The 22,889-nt window shown below is 42.8% G+C and overlaps 1 protein-coding gene across 1 annotated transcript in view; it reads left to right on the top strand.

Moving 5' to 3' along the window:
• The window catches only part of gbe1b (glucan (1,4-alpha-), branching enzyme 1b), a 250,919-nt gene extending 232,321 nt beyond the window's left edge, over positions 1–18,598 (top strand). The window contains exon 16 of the mRNA XM_084143478.1: positions 18,370–18,598. Coding sequence (XP_083999604.1) covers positions 18,370–18,432 — 63 coding nt within the window. The 3' untranslated portion in view covers positions 18,433–18,598. The remainder of the gene's footprint in view (positions 1–18,369) is intronic.
• Positions 18,599–22,889: the final 4,291 nt, after the last annotated feature.

Here is a 22,889-nt window from a genome sequence, read left to right as displayed (position 1 = left end):
CATGTACATATCTACAGTTGAAGTCGGAAGTTTACATACACTTAGGTTGGAGTCATTAAAACTCGTTTTTCAACCACTCCACAAATGTCTTGTCAACAACCTATAGTTTTGGCAGGTCAGTTAGGACATCTACTTTGTGCATGACACAAGTAATTTTTCCAACAATTGTTTACAGACAGATTATTTCACTTATAATTCACTGCATCACAATTCCAGTGGGTCAGAAGTTTACATACACTAAGTTGACTGTGCCTTTAAACAGCTTGAAAAATTCCAGAAAATTATGTCATGGCTTTTGAAGCTTCTGATATGCTAATTGACATCATTTGAGTCAATTGGAGGTGTACCTGTGGATATATTTCAAGGCCTACCTTCAAACTCAGTGCCTCTTTGCTTGACGTCATGGGAAAATGAAAAAGGAATCAGCCAAGACCTCATAAAAAAAATTGTAGACCTGATGGCGTATTGAATAGACAGCGGTACAAATCACCTCAAGTTAAAAACATAATATTCAAAATCAGTAAGTTAGACTAAATATTAGCATTTCATATATTTGCAGTTAATAAAATTCAATCTGGATAATAACACAAAACAAATCATAAGGCTAGAGAAATATATCGACAAATATTACAACAACACCCAAACATGGTGGAAGATAAGCGAGGAGAACCAAGAGAAAACTGATACAGATGATTTATGCTTTTCACCACTGGGTCTGGTAAGTGTGGAAAGCGACCTGTTGAAGTCGATAAATGACAAACTGGGCATACTAGAGTTGGTCAGTAAGGACGTAAAGGAGTTGAAAGCGAGTCTTGAAACGAGCGACGAAAAAGCTGCGATAATGGAGAAAGAAACCTAAAAATTAAAAGTGACAGTAACTATGGAAACGGACGTTAGGGAACTAAACAAGGAGAACAACCTTCTGAGAGAAGCCTTACTAGACATCCAAACTAGATCGATGAGGGAAAATCTAGTACTTACGGGTATTCAGGAAGAAGAGGGAGAAGTAACTGAGAATATTGTGAAGGACTTCTTACTTACAGCGCTTCAAATCCCACTCGAGGCTGTCGATAAAATCCAACTTGAACATGTACACCGTTTCGGACAAAGAGGACAGAAATACGAGCGTCCAATCGTTGCCAAATTTGCTTTTTTTTAAGGATAAAGCAATGGTTAAAAGCCTAGGTAAAAGACTTGCTGGCACGAAAATAGGCATGAATGATCAGTTTCCGAGGGAGATTGCAGAAAGGTGCAAAGTTCTGTACCCAATCTTCAAGGAAAATAGATTAAAAGGGAAAAGTGTTGCACTCGTTGTCGATAAACCTGTATATTGACAACCAAATGTTCCGAGACACAAAGATTACTCCATGGCTATTCTGAAAGTTCTAATAGAGGAGTCGAATAATGGAACACCCAATACTAGCCATGATAGGGATTGTAATATTAAAGAACATGTATAGTATTTTATAAAAGGAGAAGACAATATAACAAGAAAAGATAACAAGCAGAATAAGACATCTTCAAATACAACTAATTAGAACATTGCATTTTTGGCAGGCAATTGTTGTTTTGGCGGACGGTTGTTGTGGTTGGTCCTGTGTTCTCCCTGGCGTCCTTTCCCCCTTGCGGCAGGTGTGGGATGCAGGCGCGCGCGCTCGGCCCCTATCCTCCGCAATCAGCCATGTGGTGTGCGTTTTTGTGTTTGGAAAAGTCCGGCGTTAAGTGAGTGAGAGGGGAAATGGTTGCATATCCCAGAACCAACGGGTGTCTATGAGCAGGGGTTGTGAGAGAGAGCTTTCAATTTTGTGTAGATGAGGGATATACATTTTCAAATATAGTATACATCTAATCCATTTTTTATTGTCCTATCATGATGGAACGATCCCCAACCCTATATCCTAGACACCCACCTGAGCGACCCATACACCAAAGAGAAGTTCCCATCTGTTTTATGGACCTGCTGTGAATTGCCTATATGCAGCCTAAACAGAGAAATAAATGCTGTCAGAGACCTACTTGAGCAGCACCGCCCCCTCAAGATTCTGAGCCTGCCTGGCAGGGTTGGTCCTACAAAGCCAGAGCCCCCTGATGGGAGAGCATAATATTCAAGGAAATTCTCAAAGCTGCTAATGAGAACCTTGACGACCTTGTACCTAGCCGGTGGGGTACCCCCACCCAGGTAGTGGCAGTGCTGGCAACACTGGCTGCAGTAACCCATGGGGAGGGGGTCACACTCAGACAATCAGAGAGGGGGCTTACTATTGTGGCACAAAATAATCAAAGGTCTGACTGCACGGAGATGCTTGGGAAAAATGGTTACAACGGGGGGACCAGAGTGTTTGTGTCTCAGGTGAAGAGGGTGGATCTGATCTCCATCACCTTAACATAGATTAAATAGATTAATCAAATCTCACATTGTTGTTCACTTTTGCTCAATCTTGCATGCTTTCTCAAACGGTTGTAACTGTATGTGCATTCGTAAATCAGATCTTTTTTCTTGAGTTGAGCTCTGGGATGTAACAGCCATTCAGCATCTGATCTTGTGGCTGGTTGTAGAGGGGGGTTTGTGAGTTTGTGTCCTGCATCTGTTGCGGGGGGTTGAATCGCAGTGGTTGTTTGCTGAAGTGGTAGTTACTTGTTAAAAATGTAATGTAATAAAATGGCAATTCGGGTTATAGGTTAAAATCCTAAGCGTAAACTGCCGACATTATTACACACATTAATTGATCATTATGGAAAATAAGATATGCAAGATATTTGAATAGATATTAAATAGCTTCTATATATACTTCTCCCATGGGCTAAGAAACTCAAAAGGGGTGATGATATTAATTAACAGTAATTTCGATCCGAATGTGCAAATTGTCCAAACAGATACGCAAGGTAGATGGATTATTTTAAATATGTTATTGGACCATAAACAAATATGGCTAATTAACCTTTACGGACCAAATAATGATGATCCACACTTCTTTGAAAATATATATAATACATTATCGACCTAGCAAGCAATTCAAGACTCTATTATTATGGTGGGAGATTATAATACCATTTTAAATACCTCAATGGACCGTAAAGGAGATCCCACTACAATCAATCACCCTCATGCTCTTAAGGAAATTGTGAATTTCATGGATACATTAGAACTAGTAGATATATGGAGGCTTAAATATCCTGATCTAGTGAGATATACATGGCGGAGACTCAATCAAGCTAGTCGTCTTCACTTCTTTCTTCTGTCATTCTCGTTGGCACCAAAAGTTTAAAAAGTGTTGATAGGGGACAGAATGCGGTCGGACCATCATATAATTGGCATATACATTACTCTTACTGAATTTCCACGTGGGCGAGGATATTGGAAATGTAATCAAAGCCTATTGGATGATAACTTGTTTTTAACTAGGACAGAGGAATTTATAACTGATTTTTTTCCGACATAACATAGGTACAGCAAATCCCCGAATTGTATCGGACACCTTTAAATGTGCCTTTATAGGCCATGTAATTCAGTACTCATCTCGAAAACAAAAGCAATTTAGGTCAAAAGAGTCCACACTAACAAAGGAAATAGAAGGTCAAACAGAACAGATAGATGGCAATAAAAACTGTAACATAGAGGCTCAGAATAAATGAGAGGAAAAACAAAAAGAAATGGAGAAACTTATTCAAGAAAGATCAAGTGTAATATATTATAAAAATAAAGCAAACTGGATGGAATATGGGGAAAAATGCATCAGTCTTTTTTAATCTTCAACATAGGAATGCTACCAAAAATGATTTATTGAAACTGGTTACAAATGACGGAGTCACCCATGATTCACCAAATGATATTTTAAAGGAGGAAACAAAGTACTTTAAGCAGATGTTTTCATTTCAGTTGCCTCCATCTCCTCTAACTGAAGCAAATTGTAGAGATTTGTTTTCTATTGATAATGTAAAATTAACAGCCATACAGAAAAACTTGTGAAGGTGAAATTACAGAGGAGGAACTTCTGGATGCAATTAAAGACTTTAAGTCCGGGAAAACTCAAGGGTTGGATGGCATACCAGTCGGTATACCAAACCTTTTTTGATATACTCAGAGGACCGTTATTAGCATGTTTTAACCACTCCTATGTAAATGGTAGATTATCAGACACTCAAGAAGAAGGTCTGATTTCATTATTACTGAAACAAGATACAAGTGGAAAATATAAAAGATCCAGTCCATTAAAAAAATTGGCGGCCCCTTAACTTCAGTGTTGTGATGCAAAAAATCTGGGAAACCAGGCCTACTATTCATAGCAGACTTCGAAAAGGCATTTGATAAAGTACGACTGGGGTTTATATATAAATGCCTGGAGCATTTCAATTTTGGACAATCTCTTATAAATTGGGTTAAAATCATGTATAGTAACCATAGGTGTAAAATAGTAAATAATGTATATTTCTCAGAAAGTTTTAAACTGTCAAGAGGAGTGAAACAAGGTTGTCCACTATCGGCATATCTATTTATTATTGCCATCGAGATGTTAGCTATTAAAATCAGATCCAACAATAATATCAAGGGATTAGAAATCCAGGGCTTAAAAACAAAGGTGTCATTGTACGCTGATGATTCATGTTTTCTTTTAAATCCACAACTTGAATCCCTCTACAGCCTCATAGAGGATCTAGATACATTTTCTAACCTCTCTGGGTTACAACCAAATTATGATAAATGTACTATATTAAGTATTGGATCACTAAAAAATAAAACATTTACATTACCATGTAGTTTACCAATACTATGGTCTGATGGTGATGTGGATATACTTGGAATACATATCCCAAATGAAATAAATGATCTCACTCCAAAGAAATATAATAGAAAGTTAGCAAAAATAGATAAGATCTTGCTACCATGGAAAGGTAAATACCTGTCAATTTGTGGAAAAGTCACCCTGATTAACTCTTTAGTATTATCCCAGTTTACCTATTTGCTTATGGTCTTGCCTACGCCTAGCGAACAGTTTTTTAAATTACATGAGAAAAATATATTACATTTTATTTGGAATGGCAAGCCAGACAAAATTAAAGGGGCCTATTTATATACTGAATATGAATTAGGAGGATATAAATTATTAAATATTAAAGCATTAGACCTATCACTAAAAGCTTCAGTCATACAAAACGTATACTTAAATCCGAACTGGTTCTCTAGCAAACTAGTAAGATTGTCTCACCCAATGTTCAAGAAGGGACTTTTTCCCTTTATTCAGATTACAACCCCTCACTTTCAGGTATTTGAAAAGGAAATAATCTCCCAAATATCACTATTTCTAAAACAAGCCATAGAAAGTTGGTTGCAATTTCAATTTAATCCTCCAGAAATGACAGAACAAATATTGCAACAAATATTGTGGTTAAACTCAAATATACTAATTGATAAAATGTTTAAAAAAGGTATAATCTTCGTAAATGATATTATCGGTAGGAATGGTGGAGTTATGTCGCACATGCAGCTAACAAAACATATGGAAATGTCTGCTCTACCCAAACTTACAACCAAATAATTGCAGCATTACCGCAAAAATGGAAGAGGAAAGTGGAAGGAGGATTAAGTAAGGAACTTGTCTGTCGGCCCTGCATTAAAGAACATAATTGGTTAAAGAAAATGGTGATAAATAAAAAAGTTTACCAGTTTCATTTAAGGACCAAAAGATTGACAGCCGTCCCATATAAATTGCAAAATAGTTGGGAAGAGATTTTTGACATACCGATTCCATGGCATAGTGTTTATGAACAGATACGCAAAACGACGCCGGATTCAAAACTTAGAATTTTTCAATTTAAATTATTATATAAAATTCTTGCTACCAATAGAATGTTATTTATATGGGGGATACAATCTTCCCAGCTCTGCAGATTTGGCTGTGAAGAGACAGAATGATTAGATCATTTGTTTTGGTACTGTCCATTTGTAGCTTGTTTCTGGACACAGGTCCAGGAATGGCTGAAGGATTGCAATATTTACCTGGAGCTAACCCTGCAGATAGCATTACTGGGTGATCTGAAAAGTCATAGTCAAACGATCAATATTATAATAATACTTTTAGCAAAAATGTTTATTTTCAATTTACAATCTGTAGAAACAATGAGAGTAGAACGGTTCAGAACTTTTGTAAAACATCACAGTACAGTTGAAAAATATATGGCAAATAGAAATCCAATATGGATGGTGTTAAGAGATAGATTGGAGGTGTTGAATGGAGCTGAAGGATGGGACTAATAACAACTGCATGCTGTGTAAAGCATGCTGTGTCCATAATAAGTATATAGGTTATATATTGTGAGCTTTTGTGAAAGAGCACAGTTAGAAAGATATGGCATATAGAAGCATACCAGATGGACATCATGAAAATGATCGGAGGAAGTTCAGGAGTAAAAACAAACAAAATATAATTATTGACTGTGTCCATAAAATGTATATAGTATGTATAAGCATGAAGTAGAGGCCTAAGCATTGTTGTTCACTAGTTTACTCCAATTAGGGAAGGGATGGTGGGGTTGGAAAGTAATAAAGGGAAATATATATATTTTTAAAGGATATGTATGTATGTATATACAGTGGGGAGAACAAGTATTTGATACACTGCCGATTTTGCAGGTTTTCCTACTTACAAAGCATGTAGAATGTGATTTTCTGGATTTTTGTTTTAGATTCCGTCTCTCACAGTTGAAGTGTACCTATGATAAAAATTACAGACCTCTACATGCTTTGTAAGTAGGAAAACCTGCAAAATTGGCAGTGTATCAAATACTTGTTCTCCCCACTGTATGTATGTATGTGTGTGTATATATAAGGATAAACACCATGGGACCACGCAGCCGTCATACCGCTCAGGAAGGAGACGCGTTCTGTCTCCTAGAGATGAAAATCAATCCCAGAACAACAGCAAAAGACCTTGTTAAGATGCTGGAGGAAACGGGTACAAAAGTATCTATATCCACAGTAAAACGAGTCCTATATCGACATAACCTGAAAGGCCGCTCAGCAAGTAAGAAGCCACTGCTCCAAAACTGCCATAAAAAAAGCCAGACTACGGTTTGCAACTGCACATGGGGACAAAGATCGTCCTTTTTGGAGAAATGTCCTCTGGTCTGATGAAACAAAAATATTACAGTCCTAACGGTGGGGGATTATCTAACCCTGATTACAGTCCTAAGGGTGGGGGATTATCTAACCCTGATTACAGTCCTAAGGGTGGGGGATTATCTAACCCTGATTACAGTCCTAAGGGTGGGGGATTATCTAACCCTGATTACAGTCCTAAGGGTGGGGGATTATCTAACCCTGATTACAGTCCTAACGGTGGGGGATTATCTAACCCTGATTACAGTCCTAAGGGTGGGGGATTATCTAACCCTGATTACAGTCCTAAGGGTGGGGGATTATCTAACCCTGATTACAGTCCTAAGGGTGGGGGATTATCTAACCCTGATTACAGTCCTAAGGGTGGGGGATTATCTAACCCTGATTACAGTCCTAACGGTGGGGGATTATCTAACCCTGATTACAGTCCTAACGGTGGGGGATTATCTAACCCTGATTACAGTCCTAACGGTGGGGGATTATCTAACCCTGATTACAGTCCTAAGGGTGGGGGATTATCTAACCCTGATTACAGTCCTAAGGGTGGGGGATTATCTAACCCTGATTACAGTCCTAAGGGTGGGGGATTATCTAACCCTGATTACAGTCCTAAGGGTGGGGGATTATCTAACCCTGATTACAGTCCTAAGGGTCGGGGATTATCTAACCCTGATTACAGTCCTAACGGTGGGGGATTATCTAACCCTGATTACAGTCCTAAGGGTGGGGGATTATCTAACCCTGATTACAGTCCTAACGGTGGGGGATTATCTAACCCTGATTACAGTCCTAAGGGTGGGGGATTATCTAACCCTGATTACAGTCCTAAGGGTGGGGGAATTATCTAACCCTGATTACAGTCCTAAGGGTGGGGGATTATCTAACCCTGATTACAGTCCTAAGGGTGGGGGATTATCTAACCCTGATTACAGTCCTAACGGTGGGGGATTATCTAACCCTGATTACAGTCCTAACGGTGGGGGATTATCTAACCCTGATTACAGTCCTAAGGGTGGGGGATTATCTAACCCTGATTACAGTCCTAAGGGTCGGGGATTATCTAACCCTGATTACAGTCCTAACGGTGGGGGATTATCTAACCCTGATTACAGTCCTAAGGGTGGGGGAATTATCTAACCCTGATTACAGTCCTAAGGGTGGGGGATTATCTAACCCTGATTACAGTCCTAACGGTGGGGGATTATCTAACCCTGATTACAGTCCTAACGGTGGGGGATTATCTAACCCTGATTACAGTCCTAACGGTGGGGGATTATCTAACCCTGATTACAGTCCTAACGGTGGGGGATTATCTAACCCTGATTACAGTCCTAAGGGTGGGGGATTATCTAACCCTGATTACAGTCCTAAGGGTGGGGGATTATCTAACCCTGATTACAGTCCTAAGGGTGGGGGATTATCTAACCCTGATTACAGTCCTAAGGGTGGGGGATTATCTAACCCTGATTACAGTCCTAAGGGTCGGGGATTATCTAACCCTGATTACAGTCCTAACGGTGGGGGATTATCTAACCCTGATTACAGTCCTAAGGGTGGGGGATTATCTAACCCTGATTACAGTCCTAACGGTGGGGGATTATCTAACCCTGATTACAGTCCTAAGGGTGGGGGATTATCTAACCCTGATTACAGTCCTAAGGGTGGGGGAATTATCTAACCCTGATTACAGTCCTAAGGGTGGGGGATTATCTAACCCTGATTACAGTCCTAAGGGTGGGGGATTATCTAACCCTGATTACAGTCCTAACGGTGGGGGATTATCTAACCCTGATTACAGTCCTAACGGTGGGGGATTATCTAACCCTGATTACAGTCCTAAGGGTGGGGGGATTATCTAACCCTGATTACAGTCCTAAGGGTGGGGGATTATCTAACCCTGATTACAGTCCTAGGGGTGGGGGATTATCTAACCCTGATTACAGTCCTAAGGGTGGGGGGATTATCTAACCCTGATTACAGTCCTAAGGGTGGGGGATTATCTAACCCTGATTACAGTCCTAAGGGTGGGGGATTATCTAACCCTGATTACAGTCCTAAGGGTGGGGGATTATCTAACCCTGATTACAGTCCTAAGGGTGGGGGATTATCTAACCCTGATTACAGTCCTAAGGGTGGGGGATTATCTAACCCTGATTACAGTCCTAACGGTGGGGGATTATCTAACCCTGATTACAGTCCTAAGGGTGGGGGAATTATCTAACCCTGATTACAGTCCTAAGGGTGGGGGATTATCTAACCCTGATTACAGTCCTAAGGGTGGGGGATTATCTAACCCTGATTACAGTCCTAAGGGTGGGGGAATTATCTAACCCTGATTACAGTCCTAAGGGTGGGGGATTATCTAACCCTGATTACAGTCCTAAGGGTGGGGGATTATCTAACCCTGATTACAGTCCTAAGGGGGGGGTATTATCTAACCCTGATTACAGTCCTAAGGGTGGGGGATTATCTAACCCTGATTACAGTCCTAAGGGTGGGGGATTATCTAACCCTGATTACAGTCCTAAAGGTGGGGGATTATCTAACCCTGATTACAGTCCTAAGGGTGGGGGATTATCTAACCCTGATTACAGTCCTAAGGGTGGGGGATTATCTAACCCTGATTACAGTCCTAAGGGTGGGGGATTATCTAACCCTGATTACAGTCCTAAGGGTGGGGGATTATCTAACCCTGATTACAGTCCTAAGGGTGGGGGATTATCTAACCCTGATTACAGTCCTAAGGGTGGGGGATTATCTAACCCTGATTACAGTCCTAAGGGTGGGGGATTATCTAACCCTGATTACAGTCCTAAGGGTGGGGGATTATCTAACCCTGATTACAGTCCTAAGGGTGGGGGATTATCTAACCCTGATTACAGTCCTAAGGGTGGGGGATTATCTAACCCTGATTACAGTCCTAAGGGTGGGGGATTATCTAACCCTGATTACAGTCCTAAGGGTGGGGGATTATCTAACCCTGATTACAGTCCTAAGGGTGGGGGATTATCTAACCCTGATTACAGTCCTAAGGGTGGGGGATTATCTAACCCTGATTACAGTCCTAAGGGTGGGGGATTATCTAACCCTGATTACAGTCCTAAGGGTGGGGGAATTATCTAACCCTGATTACAGTCCTAAGGGTGGGGGAATTATCTAACCCTGATTACAGTCCTAAGGGTGGGGGATTATCTAACCCTGATTACAGTCCTAAGGGTGGGGGATTATCTAACCCTGATTACAGTCCTAAGGGTGGGGGATTATCTAACCCTGATTACAGTCCTAAGGGTGGGGGATTATCTAACCCTGATTACAGTCCTAAGGGTGGGGGATTATCTAACCCTGATTACAGTCCTAAAGGTGGGGGATTATCTAACCCTGATTACAGTCCTAAGGGTGGGGGATTATCTAACCCTGATTACAGTCCTAAGGGTGGGGGATTATCTAACCCTGATTACAGTCCTAAGGGTGGGGGATTATCTAACCCTGATTACAGTCCTAACGGTGGGGGATTATCTAACCCTGATTACAGTCCTAAGGGTGGGGGAATTATCTAACCCTGATGACAGTCCTAAGGGTGGAGGATTATCTAACCCTGATGACAGTCCTAAGGGTGGGGGAATTATCTAACCCTGATTACAGTCCTAAGGGTGGGGGATTATCTAACCCTGATTACAGTCCTAAGGGTGGGGGATTATCTAACCCTGATTACAGTCCTAAGGGTGGGGGATTATCTAACCCTGATTACAGTCCTAAGGGTGGGGGATTATCTAACCCTGATTACAGTCCTAAGGGTGGGGGATTATCTAACCCTGATTACAGTCCTAAGGGTGGGGGAATTATCTAACCCTGATGACAGTCCTAAGGGTGGGGGATTATCTAACCCTGATTACAGTCCTAAGGGTGGGGGATTATCTAACCCTGATTACAGTCCTAAGGGTGGGGGAATTATCTAACCCTGATTACAGTCCTAAGGGTGGGGGATTATCTAACCCTGATTACAGTCCTAAGGGTGGGGGATTATCTAACCCTGATTACAGTCCTAAGGGTGGGGGATTATCTAACCCTGATTACAGTCCTAAGGGTGGGGGATTATCTAACCCTGATTACAGTCCTAAGGGTGGGGGATTATCTAACCCTGATTACAGTCCTAAGGGTGGGGGATTATCTAACCCTGATTACAGTCCTAACACTAACAGACAATCGGTTTCTCTTTGTTCTCACATGGATTCTGAATATGTCTCCAGTGTGTTCATTTGGCTGATATCATCAGTGTTGACACATCCCAGGTTAGACACAGTGGTAGTCTTTTGTCTAAACAGGTGCAGTAATTCACTATGTGCCACTCCGTAACTGCGTCCCAAATGACAACGTATTCCCTATATAGTGCTTATTCCCTATGTGCCCTGCTCACAAGTATTGCACTAAACATAGGGGTTAGGGTGCCATTGAGGATGTCTCTCTGTGCTAGTGGAGCTGTGGAGACTCCCACTGTAACTATTTCATTAGACATGAGAGTAATGTGTGTTCTGTGTTTCAGCAGCGTGGGGTTGTGTGTTCTGTGTTTCAGCAGCGTGGGGTTGTGTGTTCTGTGTTTCAGCAGCGTGGGGTTGTGTGTTCTGTGTTTCAGCAGCGTGGGGTTGTGTGTTCTGTGTTTCAGCAGCGTGGGGTTGTGTGTTCTGTGTTTCAGCAGCGTGGGGTTGTGTGTTCTGTGTTTCAGCAGCGTGGGGTTGTGTGTTCTGTGTTTCAGCAGCGTGGGGTTGTGTGTTCTGTGTTTCAGCAGCGTGGGGTTGTGTGTTCTGTGTTTCAGCAGCGTGGGGTTGTGTGTTCTGTGTTTCAGCAGCGTGGGGTTGTGTGTTCTGTGTTTCAGCAGCGTGGGGTTGTGTGTTCTGTGTTTCAGCAGCGTGGGGTTGTGTGTTCTGTGTTTCAGCAGCGTGGGGTTGTGTGTTCTGTGTTTCAGCAGCGTGGGGTTGTGTGTTCTGTGTTTCAGCAGCGTGGGGTTGTGTGTTCTGTGTTTCAGCAGCGTGGGGTTGTGTGTTCTGTGTTTCAGCAGCGTGGGGTTGTGTGTTCTGTGTTTCAGCAGCGTGGGGTTGTGTGTTCTGTGTTTCAGCAGCGTGGGGTTGTGTGTTCTGTGTTTCAGCAGCGTGGGGTTGTGTGTTCTGTGTTTCAGCAGCGTGGGGTTGTGTGTTCTGTGTTTCAGCAGCGTGGGGTTGTGTGTTCTGTGTTTCAGCAGCGTGGGGTTGTGTGTTCTGTGTTTCAGCAGCGTGGGGTTGTGTGTTCTGTGTTTCAGCAGCGTGGGGTTGTGTGTTCTGTGTTTCAGCAGCGTGGGGTTGTGTGTTCTGTGTTTCAGCAGCGTGGGGTTGTGTGTTCTGTGTTTCAGCAGCGTGGGGTTGTGTGTTCTGTGTTTCAGCAGCGTGGGGTTGTGTGTTCTGTGTTTCAGCAGCGTGGGGTTGTGTGTTCTGTGTTTCAGCAGCGTGGGGTTGTGTGTTCTGTGTTTCAGCAGCGTGGGGTTGTGTGTTCTGTGCTGTGCTCTGCTCTGCTCTGCTCCTATTGTGCCAAGCTGTCCCCAGTCAGTAAGACTCAGCGCCACTGATGCAGCAGGATGGGCTGGCACCATGGAAGCAGAGCACAGCACAGTGTGAGTGTGTGAGTGTGATGCAGAAAGAGTTCAGAGGGTGACTGAATTGTTTACAGCTCTGCACACAGTTTCAATCTACAGTTCTCTGCTTGGAAGAAGATGCTATGTTTTATGTCTGGGTAATTTCTGCTCCTCCAACATACATCTGAAGTGAATTTTGCGTCTCAAATGGCACCCTATTCCCTACGTAGTGCACTACTTTTGACCGGGTCCCATAGGCTAGTAGTGCACTATAAAGAGAATAGGGTACCATTTGGGATTCACTGCACTGTAGCACTAAAGTGTGCCTGCCTGTTTTAGTTACAACAGTTCCATGAGTCCTGGTTTTGTCTCTCTGTGATGTGGGCAAATTGAAATACGATTGTCTTGTGATTTTGTGTAAATGGATGGAGGATGCCTTTGGATAGTGGTTTAGAAATGCATGCATCTGGTAAAGCTTGATCTTAATTCTGATCCACTCACACACCACAAACTACAGATACGCCTCACACAGCTGTCAGAGCAAGGCGATGTCTCACGGGTTTTAAAGTTGGACAAAGAAATGATCCAGAACTATCTGCTACACTTGATTTGAGATCCAGCAGTTCTATTCATCCACTTGTTAGAAAGCTATTTTTTAATGTGTAGTAATGTTTACTCGGGAACAACTAGAGACTGATCTTCTAGCTGCTGCATACCAAGCATTAGCACCTGTTATTCTCAGAGGGCAATAGAATGGAAAGGGTAGATATTCTCAGAGGGCAATAGAATGGAAAGGGTAGATATTCTCAGAGGGTTATAGAATGGAAAGGGTAGATATTCTCAGAGGGTTATAGAATGGAAAGGGTAGATATTCTCAGAGGGCAATAGAATGGAAAGGGTAGATATTCTCAGAGGGCAATAGAATGGAAAGGGTAGATATTCTCAGAGGGTAATAGAATGGAAAGGGTAGATATTCTCAGAGGGTTATAGAATGGAAAGGGTAGATATTCTCAGAGGGCAATAGAATGGAAAGGGTCGATATTCTCAGAGGGTTATAGAATGGAAAGGGTAGATATTCTCAGAGGGTTATAGAATGGAAAGGGTAGATATTCTCAGAGGGCAATAGAATGGAAAGGGTAGATATTCTCAGAGGGTTATAGAATGGAAAGGGTAGATATTCTCAGAGGGTTATAGAATGGAAAGGGTAGATATTCTCAGAGGGTAATAGAATGGAAAGGATAGATATTCTCAGAGGGTTATAGAATGGAAAGGGTAGATATTCTCAGAGGGCGATAGAATGGAAAGGGTAGATACAGTGGGGGAAAAAGTATTTAGTCAGCCACCAATTGTGCAAGTTCTCCCACTTAAAAAGATGAGAGAGGCCTGTAATTTTCATCATAGGTACACGTCAACTATGACAGACAAAATGAGAAAAAAAAATCCTGAAAATCACATTGTAGGATTTTTAATGAATTTATTTGCAAATTATGGTGGAAAATAAGTATTTGGTCAATAACAAAAGTTTCTCAATACTTTGTTATATACCCTTTGTTGGCAATGACACAGGTCAAACGTTTTCTGTAAGTCTTCACAAGGTTTTCACACACTGTTGCTGGTATTTTAGCCCATTCCTCCATGCAGATCTCCTCTAGAGCAGTGATGTTTTGGGGCTGTCGCTGGGCAACACAGACTTTCAACTCCCTCCAAAGATTTTCTATGGGGTTGAGATCTGGAGACTGGCTAGGCCACTCCAGGACCTTGAAATGCTTCTTCTTGTATTGGCTATGTTCAATATCAATGTTTGATTTTGGCTATGTTCAATATCAATGTTTCATGTTGGCTATGTTCAATATCAATGTTTCATGTTGGCTATGTTCAATATCAATGTTTCATGTTGGCTATGTTCAATATATAGAAACAAGGCACAGCTTGTCAATATGCTTTACATGTATTATTGACTTGATTTGAAGAGGAACATTTTTCAAAATTCAAAGAACTAGCGTTTTCACTCCAGGCAAAAGTTTCAGCAGTTTAATGATGCAATAGTAGGTTTGTAAAGAATCTGATGTTGTACATAATTTAATTGTAGCTACCCGGGGTACCGGAGAATAGGAGGATGTGTGAAATAGATCAAATCAATAACCAAGAACTTTCAACTACAGTAAAGCAATTTATTTTCAGATATAATGCTATGTAATAATTTCACGTAACAATGAAAAATCTGAATTTCTAGAGTCATTAAACTTGCCCAAAACATGGATGGGAATCCCTACTTTAAATGTGTTCAAACTCAAAAATCGACAAAAAGTTTGATCTGAGGTTTCCATCAGGAAGAGTGACCGAGGACTCACTCCTGGGAGAAAGACAGACGGATAGAGAATCATTCTGCAGCCATAGTTTAGGGCTCTTTAGTCTTTAGTCCAGGGATTATCAACTAGATTCAGCCGTGGGGACAATTTTTTCTTGAGCGGATGGTCAGGAGACCGGAACATAATTACAAATAATTTGTCAACTTCAAATTGACCGCAAGAAGCCCAAATAGATATAATATCTGACTAAAACATAATCATTTCAAACCTGTCTTACATCTATCTATTATGCTGCTGCTGTTGACTGGTTCAGTATGACTGCTGCTGTCTGGTTCAGTATGACTGCTGCTGACTGGTTCAGTATGACTGCTGCTGACTGGTTCAGTATGACTGCTGTTGACTGGTTCAGTATGACTGCTGCTGTCTGGTTCAGTATGACTGCTGTTGACTGGTTCAGTATGACTGCTGCTGTCTGGTTCAGTATGACTGCTGTTGACTGGTTCAGTATGACTGCTGCTGTCTGGTTCAGTATGACTGCTGCTGACTGGTTCAGTATGACTGCTGCTGTCTGGTTCAGTATGACTGCTGCTGTCTGGTTCAGTATGACTGCTGCTGTCTGGTTCAGTATGACTGCTGCTGTCTGGTTCAGTATGACTGCTGCTGTCTGGTTCAGTATGACTGCTGCTGTCTGGTTCAGTATGACTGCTGCTGTCTGGTTCAGTATGACTGCTGCTGTCTGGTTCAGTATGACTGCTGCTGTCTGGTTCAGTATGACTGCTGCTGTCTGGTTCAGTATGACTGCTGCTGTCTGGTTCAGTATGTCTGGTTCAGTATGACTGCTGTTGACTGGTTCAGTATGACTGCTGCTGTCTGGTTCAGTATGTCTGGTTCAGTATGACTGCTGCTGACTGGTTCAGTATGACTGCTGCTGACTGGTTCAGTATGACTGCTGCTGTCTGGTTCAGTATGTCTGGTTCAGTATGACTGCTGCTGACTGGTTCAGTATGACTGCTGCTGACTGGTTCAGTATGACTGCTGCTGTCTGGTTCAGTATGACTGCTGCTGTCTGGTTCAGTATGACTGCTGCTGTCTGGTTCAGTATGACTGCTGCTGTCTGGTTCAGTATGACTGCTGCTGTCTGGTTCAGTATGACTGCTGCTGTCTGGTTCAGTATGACTGCTGTTGACTGGTTCAGTATGACTGCTGCTGACTGGTTCAGTATGACTGCTGCTGACTGGTTCAGTATGACTGCTGCTGTCTGGTTCAGTATGACTGCTGTTGACTGGTTCAGTATGACTGCTGCTGTCTGGTTCAGTATGACTGCTGCTGACTGGTTCAGTATGACTGCTGCTGTCTGGTTCAGTATGTCTGGTTCAGTATGACTGCTGCTGACTGGTTCAGTATGACTGCTGCTGACTGGTTTAGTATGACTGCTGCTGTCTGGGATTTTGTTCCACTCGTCTTTGCAGATCTTCTCCAAGTCATTAAGGTTTCGAGGCTGACGTTTGGCAACTCGAATCTTCAGCTCCCTCCACAGATTTTCTATGGGATTAAGTTCTGGAGACTGGCTAGGCCACTCCAGGACCTTAATGTGCTTCTTCTTGAGCCACTCCTTTGTTGCCTTGGCCGTGTGTTTTGGGTCATTGTCATGCTGGAATACCCATCCACGACCCATTTTCAATGCCCTGGCTGAGGGAAGGAGGTTCTCATCAAAGATTTGACGGTACATGGCCCCGTCCATCGTCCCTTTAATGCGGTGAAGTTGTCCTGTCCCCTTAGCAGAAAAACACCCCCAAAGCATAATGTTTTCACCTCCATGTTTGACGGTGAGGATGGTGTTCTTGGGGTCATAGGCAGCATTCCTCCTCCTCCAAACACGGCGAGTTGAGTTGATGCCAAAGAGCTCGATTTTGGTCTCATCTGACCACAACACTTTCACCCAGTTCTCCTCTGAATCATTCAGATGTTAATTGGCAAACTTCAGACGGGCCTATATATGTGCTTTCTTGAGCAGGGGGACCTTGCGGGCACTGCAGGATTTCAGTCCTTCATGGCGTAGTGTGTTACCAATTGTTTTCTTGAGGTGAGATCTTGCATGGAGCCCCAGGCCGAGGGAGATTGATAGTTATTTTGTGTTTCTTCCATTTGCGAATAATCGCACCAACTGTTGTCACCTACTCACCAAGCTGCTTGGCGATGGTCTTGTAGCCCATTCCAGCCTTGTGTAGGTCTACAATCTTGTCCCTGACATCGTTGGAGAGCTCTTTGGTCTTGGCCATCGTGGAGAGTTTGGAATCTGATTGATTGATTGCTTCTGTGGACAGGTGTCTTTTATACAGGTAACAAACTGAGATTAGGAGCACTCCCTTTAAGAGTGTGTTCCTAATCTCAGCTCGTTACCTGTATAAAAGACACCTGGGAGCCAGAAATCTTTCTGATTGAGAGGGGGTCAAATACTTATTTCCCTCATTAAAATGCAAATCAATTTATAACATTTTTGACATGCGTTTTTCTGGATTTTTTTGTTGTTATTCTGTCTCTCACTGTTCAAATAAGCCTACCATTAAAATTATAGACTGATAATTTCTTTGTCAATGGGAAAACGTACAAAATCAGCAGGGGATCAAATACTTTTTTCCCTCACTGTATGTCTCTGGAATATGCAATCATCTTCAGAAATAGTCTATGTCTGCGTTCCAAATGACACCCTATTTCTCATATAGTGTACTACTTTTGACCAGAGCCCTGTGCACTATGTAGGGAATAGGGTGCCATTAGGGAAGCACTCTACAGGGCCATCTCATGATGTTTTAGGAATATTTAACCTGCAGTTTATTTTCTTATAAAAGTGTCTCCTCTCTCTTCTCCCCCTCCCATCTCCATCCCCCTCCCCTCTACTTCTCCCCCTCCCCTCTACTTCTCCCCCTCCCCTCTCCATCTCCCCCTCCCCTCCCCATCCCCCTCCCCTCTCCATCCCCCTCCCCTCTCCATCCCCCTCCCCTCTCCATCCCCCTCCCCTCTACTTCTCCCCCTCCCCTCTACTTCTCCCCCTCCCCTCTCCATCTCCCCCTCCCCTCCCCATCCCCCTCCCCTCTCCATCCCCCTCCCCTCTCCATCCCCCTCCCCTCCCCTCTCCATCCCCCTCCCCTCCCCTCTCCATCCCCCTCCCCTCCCCATCCCCCTCCCCTCTCCATCCCCCTCCCCTCTCCATCCCCCTCCCCTCTACTTCTTCCCCTCTACTTCTCCCCCTCCCCTCTCCATCCCCATCCCCCTCCCCCCTCCCCTCTCCATCCCCCTCCCCTCTCCATCCCCCTCCCCTCTACCTCTTTTTTCTCTCTCTCCACCAGGTGTACATCCCCTGCAGGACAGCTCTGATCCTAGGTAATGACGATACAGAGTCCTGTTATTAGAGCACTACGACTGACGCTCGCTACCAGCAGAAACAGACGGGCGTCAGATTCAGATGCCAGCCCAGCTAGCGCCAACCTCACTGTTATCAGCCAATCACTGTCCGTTTTTTCAGTGTCAACCAACCACACGCCACTAATGCCTTCTCCCTCCCTCCCTCCCTCCCTCCCTCCCTCTCTGCCCCCTCCCTCCCTGTCTGCCCCCTCCCTCCCTGCCACCCTCTCTCCCCCCTCCCTCCCCCTTCTCCATTTACCTTTTGTGGGTTCCTACGTTTTTCATACACCTTTAACAATAGTTAGTAGCTAACCATCGATGATCATAGATGACCGTATTAACATCAGCTGTAACGCAGCATGGTGTAGAAGGAAGTTTCCCACTATAACCAAGTCGGGCCTTGCTGAATAGGGCGTTATATGTTACACTAATATGATATAACACAGGATTAGGGTTGCAGAATTCCGGTAATATTCCCAAAATTCCCAGGTCGGAAGATTTCAGGAATCAGAGAAGAATAAGCAGGAAATCCGGAATCCTCCAACCAGGAATTCTGGAAAACCTGGACATTTTGGGAAAGTTCCTGTAATTCTGCCACTTACACAGTATGTATCATTGATATTTTGAGTCCATCCACCCACCGCTAGTTTACCAAGCCTTGGTATGAAAACTGCAACACTTGAAAAGGAACTGTGGTATGGTAATGCTAATATGCTAACATAAAGCATTACTTGTGGTACAGTAATGCTAACATGCTAACATAACGCATTACTTGTGGTACAGTAATGCTAACATAACGCATTACTTGTGGTACAGTAATGCTAACATAAAGCATTACTTGTGGTACAGTAATGCTAACATAAAGCATTACTTGTGGTACAGTAATGCTAACATAAAGCATTACTTGTGGTACAGTAATGCTAACATAAAGCATTACTTGTGGTACAGTAATGCTAACATGCTAACATAACGCATTACTTGTGGTACAGTAATGCTAACATAAAGCATTACTTGTGGTACAGTAATGCTAACATAAATCATTACTTGTGGTACAGTAATGCTAATATAAATCATTACTTGTGGTACAGTAATGCTAACATAAATCATTACTTGTGGTACAGTAATGCTAATGCAGTTAGCAATAGTACTACCTTTTCCACTGATTCCAGGATGCACAGGCTTGTAAAGAGATAATTTGAAATATATATAGTTTTTTGGATTTGTGTGCAATTTATATACAAATATAGCACGCACAATTTAATACTTATGATTTTGTATTTAAATGCCAACAATGTTTTGAAAGTGTTTGTCTATTTAAAAGGAACAGGACAGAAAAAGAGATGGGTTACCAGCGCTGCATTAGAACCATGTCCTCTGTGTCCCAAATGGCACCCTATTCCCTATGTAGTGCACTACTTTTGACCAGGGGCCCATCGGGAATAGGGTCAAAAGTAGTGCACTATATATAAAGGAATAGGGTGCCATTTGGGAAACAAACCCAGGAGATCACTGTGGACGTCATCGTGTTTTGCTTCATCATTGTGGATCTATTGATGCTTTTGTTGAAATTGTATTTACATCGAAATAAGCTATCTTTAATAATATATAATTTTGTTGACTTAACCTGGCTTTAGTGGGTTTGTAATACCTCTGTGGTGTGACGGGTCTTTTATCAAAGCAGCTAGGGATCATGCATTTTACCTGTTTATATATACTTGTTTGTGTCAGTCATTTGCAGCTAAAGCCACGTAATAAGAGCACTGAATACAGGCTGCCGATAGCCTGTCTGGTGTGATGTGTTTGAGTTCAGGCAGCCGATAGCCTGTCTGGTGTGATGTGTTTGAGTTATGTAGGCTTCTGGAATGGACACGCCAATCGACATACAACCATTATTAGAGAGGTAGAGTGGCAAAGAAGACTAAGTAACAGTACTGGATCCTGCTAAAAGACAGGAAACGGGCCGTCCGTATTCTTAAACCATTGTCCGTCCTGCACAGCTTACTTCCCCTCTTGTCTATCCCTTATACTGTATGTAGTTGCTTTTACCCCTGACAGAAATGGAGCTTTGATTTCAGTGATATATATATATATATATATATATATATTGTTTAACGTTATCTGCAAAGGTCCATACTGTCAGCAATTCTAAGGCAAAAATACTATTCTATTTAGGAAAAGACTAAGATTGTTCATGCTCACTGAGTACCTGTATGTTACCTCCCAAATGGCACCCTATTCCTTGTAGTGCACTACTTTTCACCAGCCCCCCCCTTTTGGGGCCCTGATCAAAAGTAGTGCACCAAACGGGGACTAGGGTGTTGCTTTGGGATTCTGACTGTGTGGGTGGGGTTAAGGTCATGTAGCATCAAACATGAAGGATCACTGAGTAGTATTTACCAGAGGATAACTGAAAAGTATTAGTTAGATGTAGTGGTTATTACATGAAGACTGTTGCCTACTGTAAACCAAATGACACCCTATTCCCTTTATAGTGCACTACTTTTGACCCGGTTCCATAGAGCCCTGGTCAAAAGTAGTGCACTATAAAGGGAATAGTGTGTCAGTTGGGACTCAGCCTGCGTCACTAGTCTGCCTTCACGAGGATCTCTGCTGTGGTTTTGTGGTTGTGTCCTAACCTCGTCCCCCATAGCATTGTCAGGTGAACAAGATTATGTTGTATCCCAATGCAATAATTGTTGAAAAGAGTCATTAAACTGTATTAAACCAATGGTGTTTGCTTATTGTCTTGTCTGTTGGTCCTCTCTTTATAATGTATCTTTTTTTTTATTCACTTGGGTGGATTATGTGTCTTTATCCAAAATGGCAGCATATTCCCTAAAGTTCACTTGTTCTGGCCAGAACCCTATGGAGCCTGGTCCACTTGTTCTGGCCAGAACCCTATGGAGCCTGGTCCACTTGTTCTGGCCAGAACCCTATGGAGCCTGGTCCACTTGTTCTGGCCAGAACCCTATGGAGCCTGGTCCACTTGTTCTGGCCAGAACCCTATGGAGCCTGGTCCACTTGTTCTGGCCAGAACCCTATGGAGCCTGGTCCACTTGTTCTGGCCAGAACCCTATGGAGCCTGGTCCACTTGTTCTGGCCAGAACCCTATGGAGCCTGGTCCACTTGTTCTGGCCAGAACCCTATGGAGCCTGGTCCACTTGTTCTGGCCAGAACCCTATGGAGCCTGGTCCAAAGTACTACCATTTGGGATGAGGCCTATGTGTGCCATTTAAAACGCCATTGGATCAGTCAACCATTTTGTATTTGACATTTTAATACTAATTTTTCCTCAACTGTTTTTCCTATATTACAATTTTTCTGCCTTCACTAAAACCCTGCCAGTTTTTGAGTGACATTCTGCCTTGGTGCCTTTTTAAAGATCACTTAAGCAAAATAATTCACACCATTATTCCCATTCCTCTCACGTCCTGTATCAAAGCAATATTATAGTCAATGTGAAACACCACAGACCCATTTTGTGTATTCCAGACGAAAGCTAATATCTTGATTTACGGATGCTGTAATTCTGAGATTTAAACCCATTGCATTGCTGCAGGTTCTGAACACAGGCAGCTATGTATACCAGTGTAGCATATGGCAGGTTTTGATCCATCTCCCCATACAGCGGAAGAGAAAGAAAATACATTGATATTCCAGGAACATCGTCCTAATATTTAACCACCACAAGTATCTTCAACACTTCGTTTCCCTTTTATATAACACCAAAGCTTTCAGAAAAAGGGCTTTTTCACCTCTCCAAAAAGCACAGAGGAGCACTTTGCATAAATATGGGCAGTATGAAAGAGGCCGGTTGTGGAGACTGAAGTGGCACGGTGTTTTTAATCACGGACGGATCTCATCTGAGCCGATGAGTTCGTCTGAAATTGCACCCCAGGGGCCTGGTCAAAACGAGTGCACTGTGTAGGGAATAGGGATGCCATTAGAGACACAGCCCATGTCATTATCGTTACCACGGTGACTCATTGATTTAAAACTGAAAGAAGTCTGATGCATTAAATTATAGGCTGCTCTGTCTTTCGATCCTGAATCAAACACACTTCTTCTGTATGATCAACCCCAGTAGAAATAGTATTTAAACAGATGTGAATAGCCTGGATGAATCAGACACTCAGTGACCCCCAGATTCACTCACTGCCTCATCCAGCCCCCACAGCTATAGAGAGTGAGGGGGAGAGAGAGAAATACTGTGTATTTGTGCAGGCAGTACGACTGCTGGAGATGTTTATAAAGTCTCTGTGGCCACGTCCTAAATGGCACCCTATTCCTTAGTGCAATATATAGGGAATAGGGCGCCATTGGGGACACAGATAGTATGTCAGTACCTGGAGCCTCTCTACACAAAGAGATGTTGGATTACTGTGTTTGAGGATCCTCTATACAAACAAACAGTAGAGCTGCTTTCCTCTACACTGTGTCTGATGGAGCTGCTTCCCTCTACACT

This window comes from Coregonus lavaretus (assembly GCF_964263955.1).
Source record: "Coregonus lavaretus genome assembly, chromosome: 26".
Taxonomy (NCBI): domain Eukaryota; kingdom Metazoa; phylum Chordata; class Actinopteri; order Salmoniformes; family Salmonidae; genus Coregonus; species Coregonus lavaretus.
The sequence above is the reverse complement of the archived record's forward strand: the minus strand, read 5'-3'. Positions and strand labels throughout refer to the sequence as shown.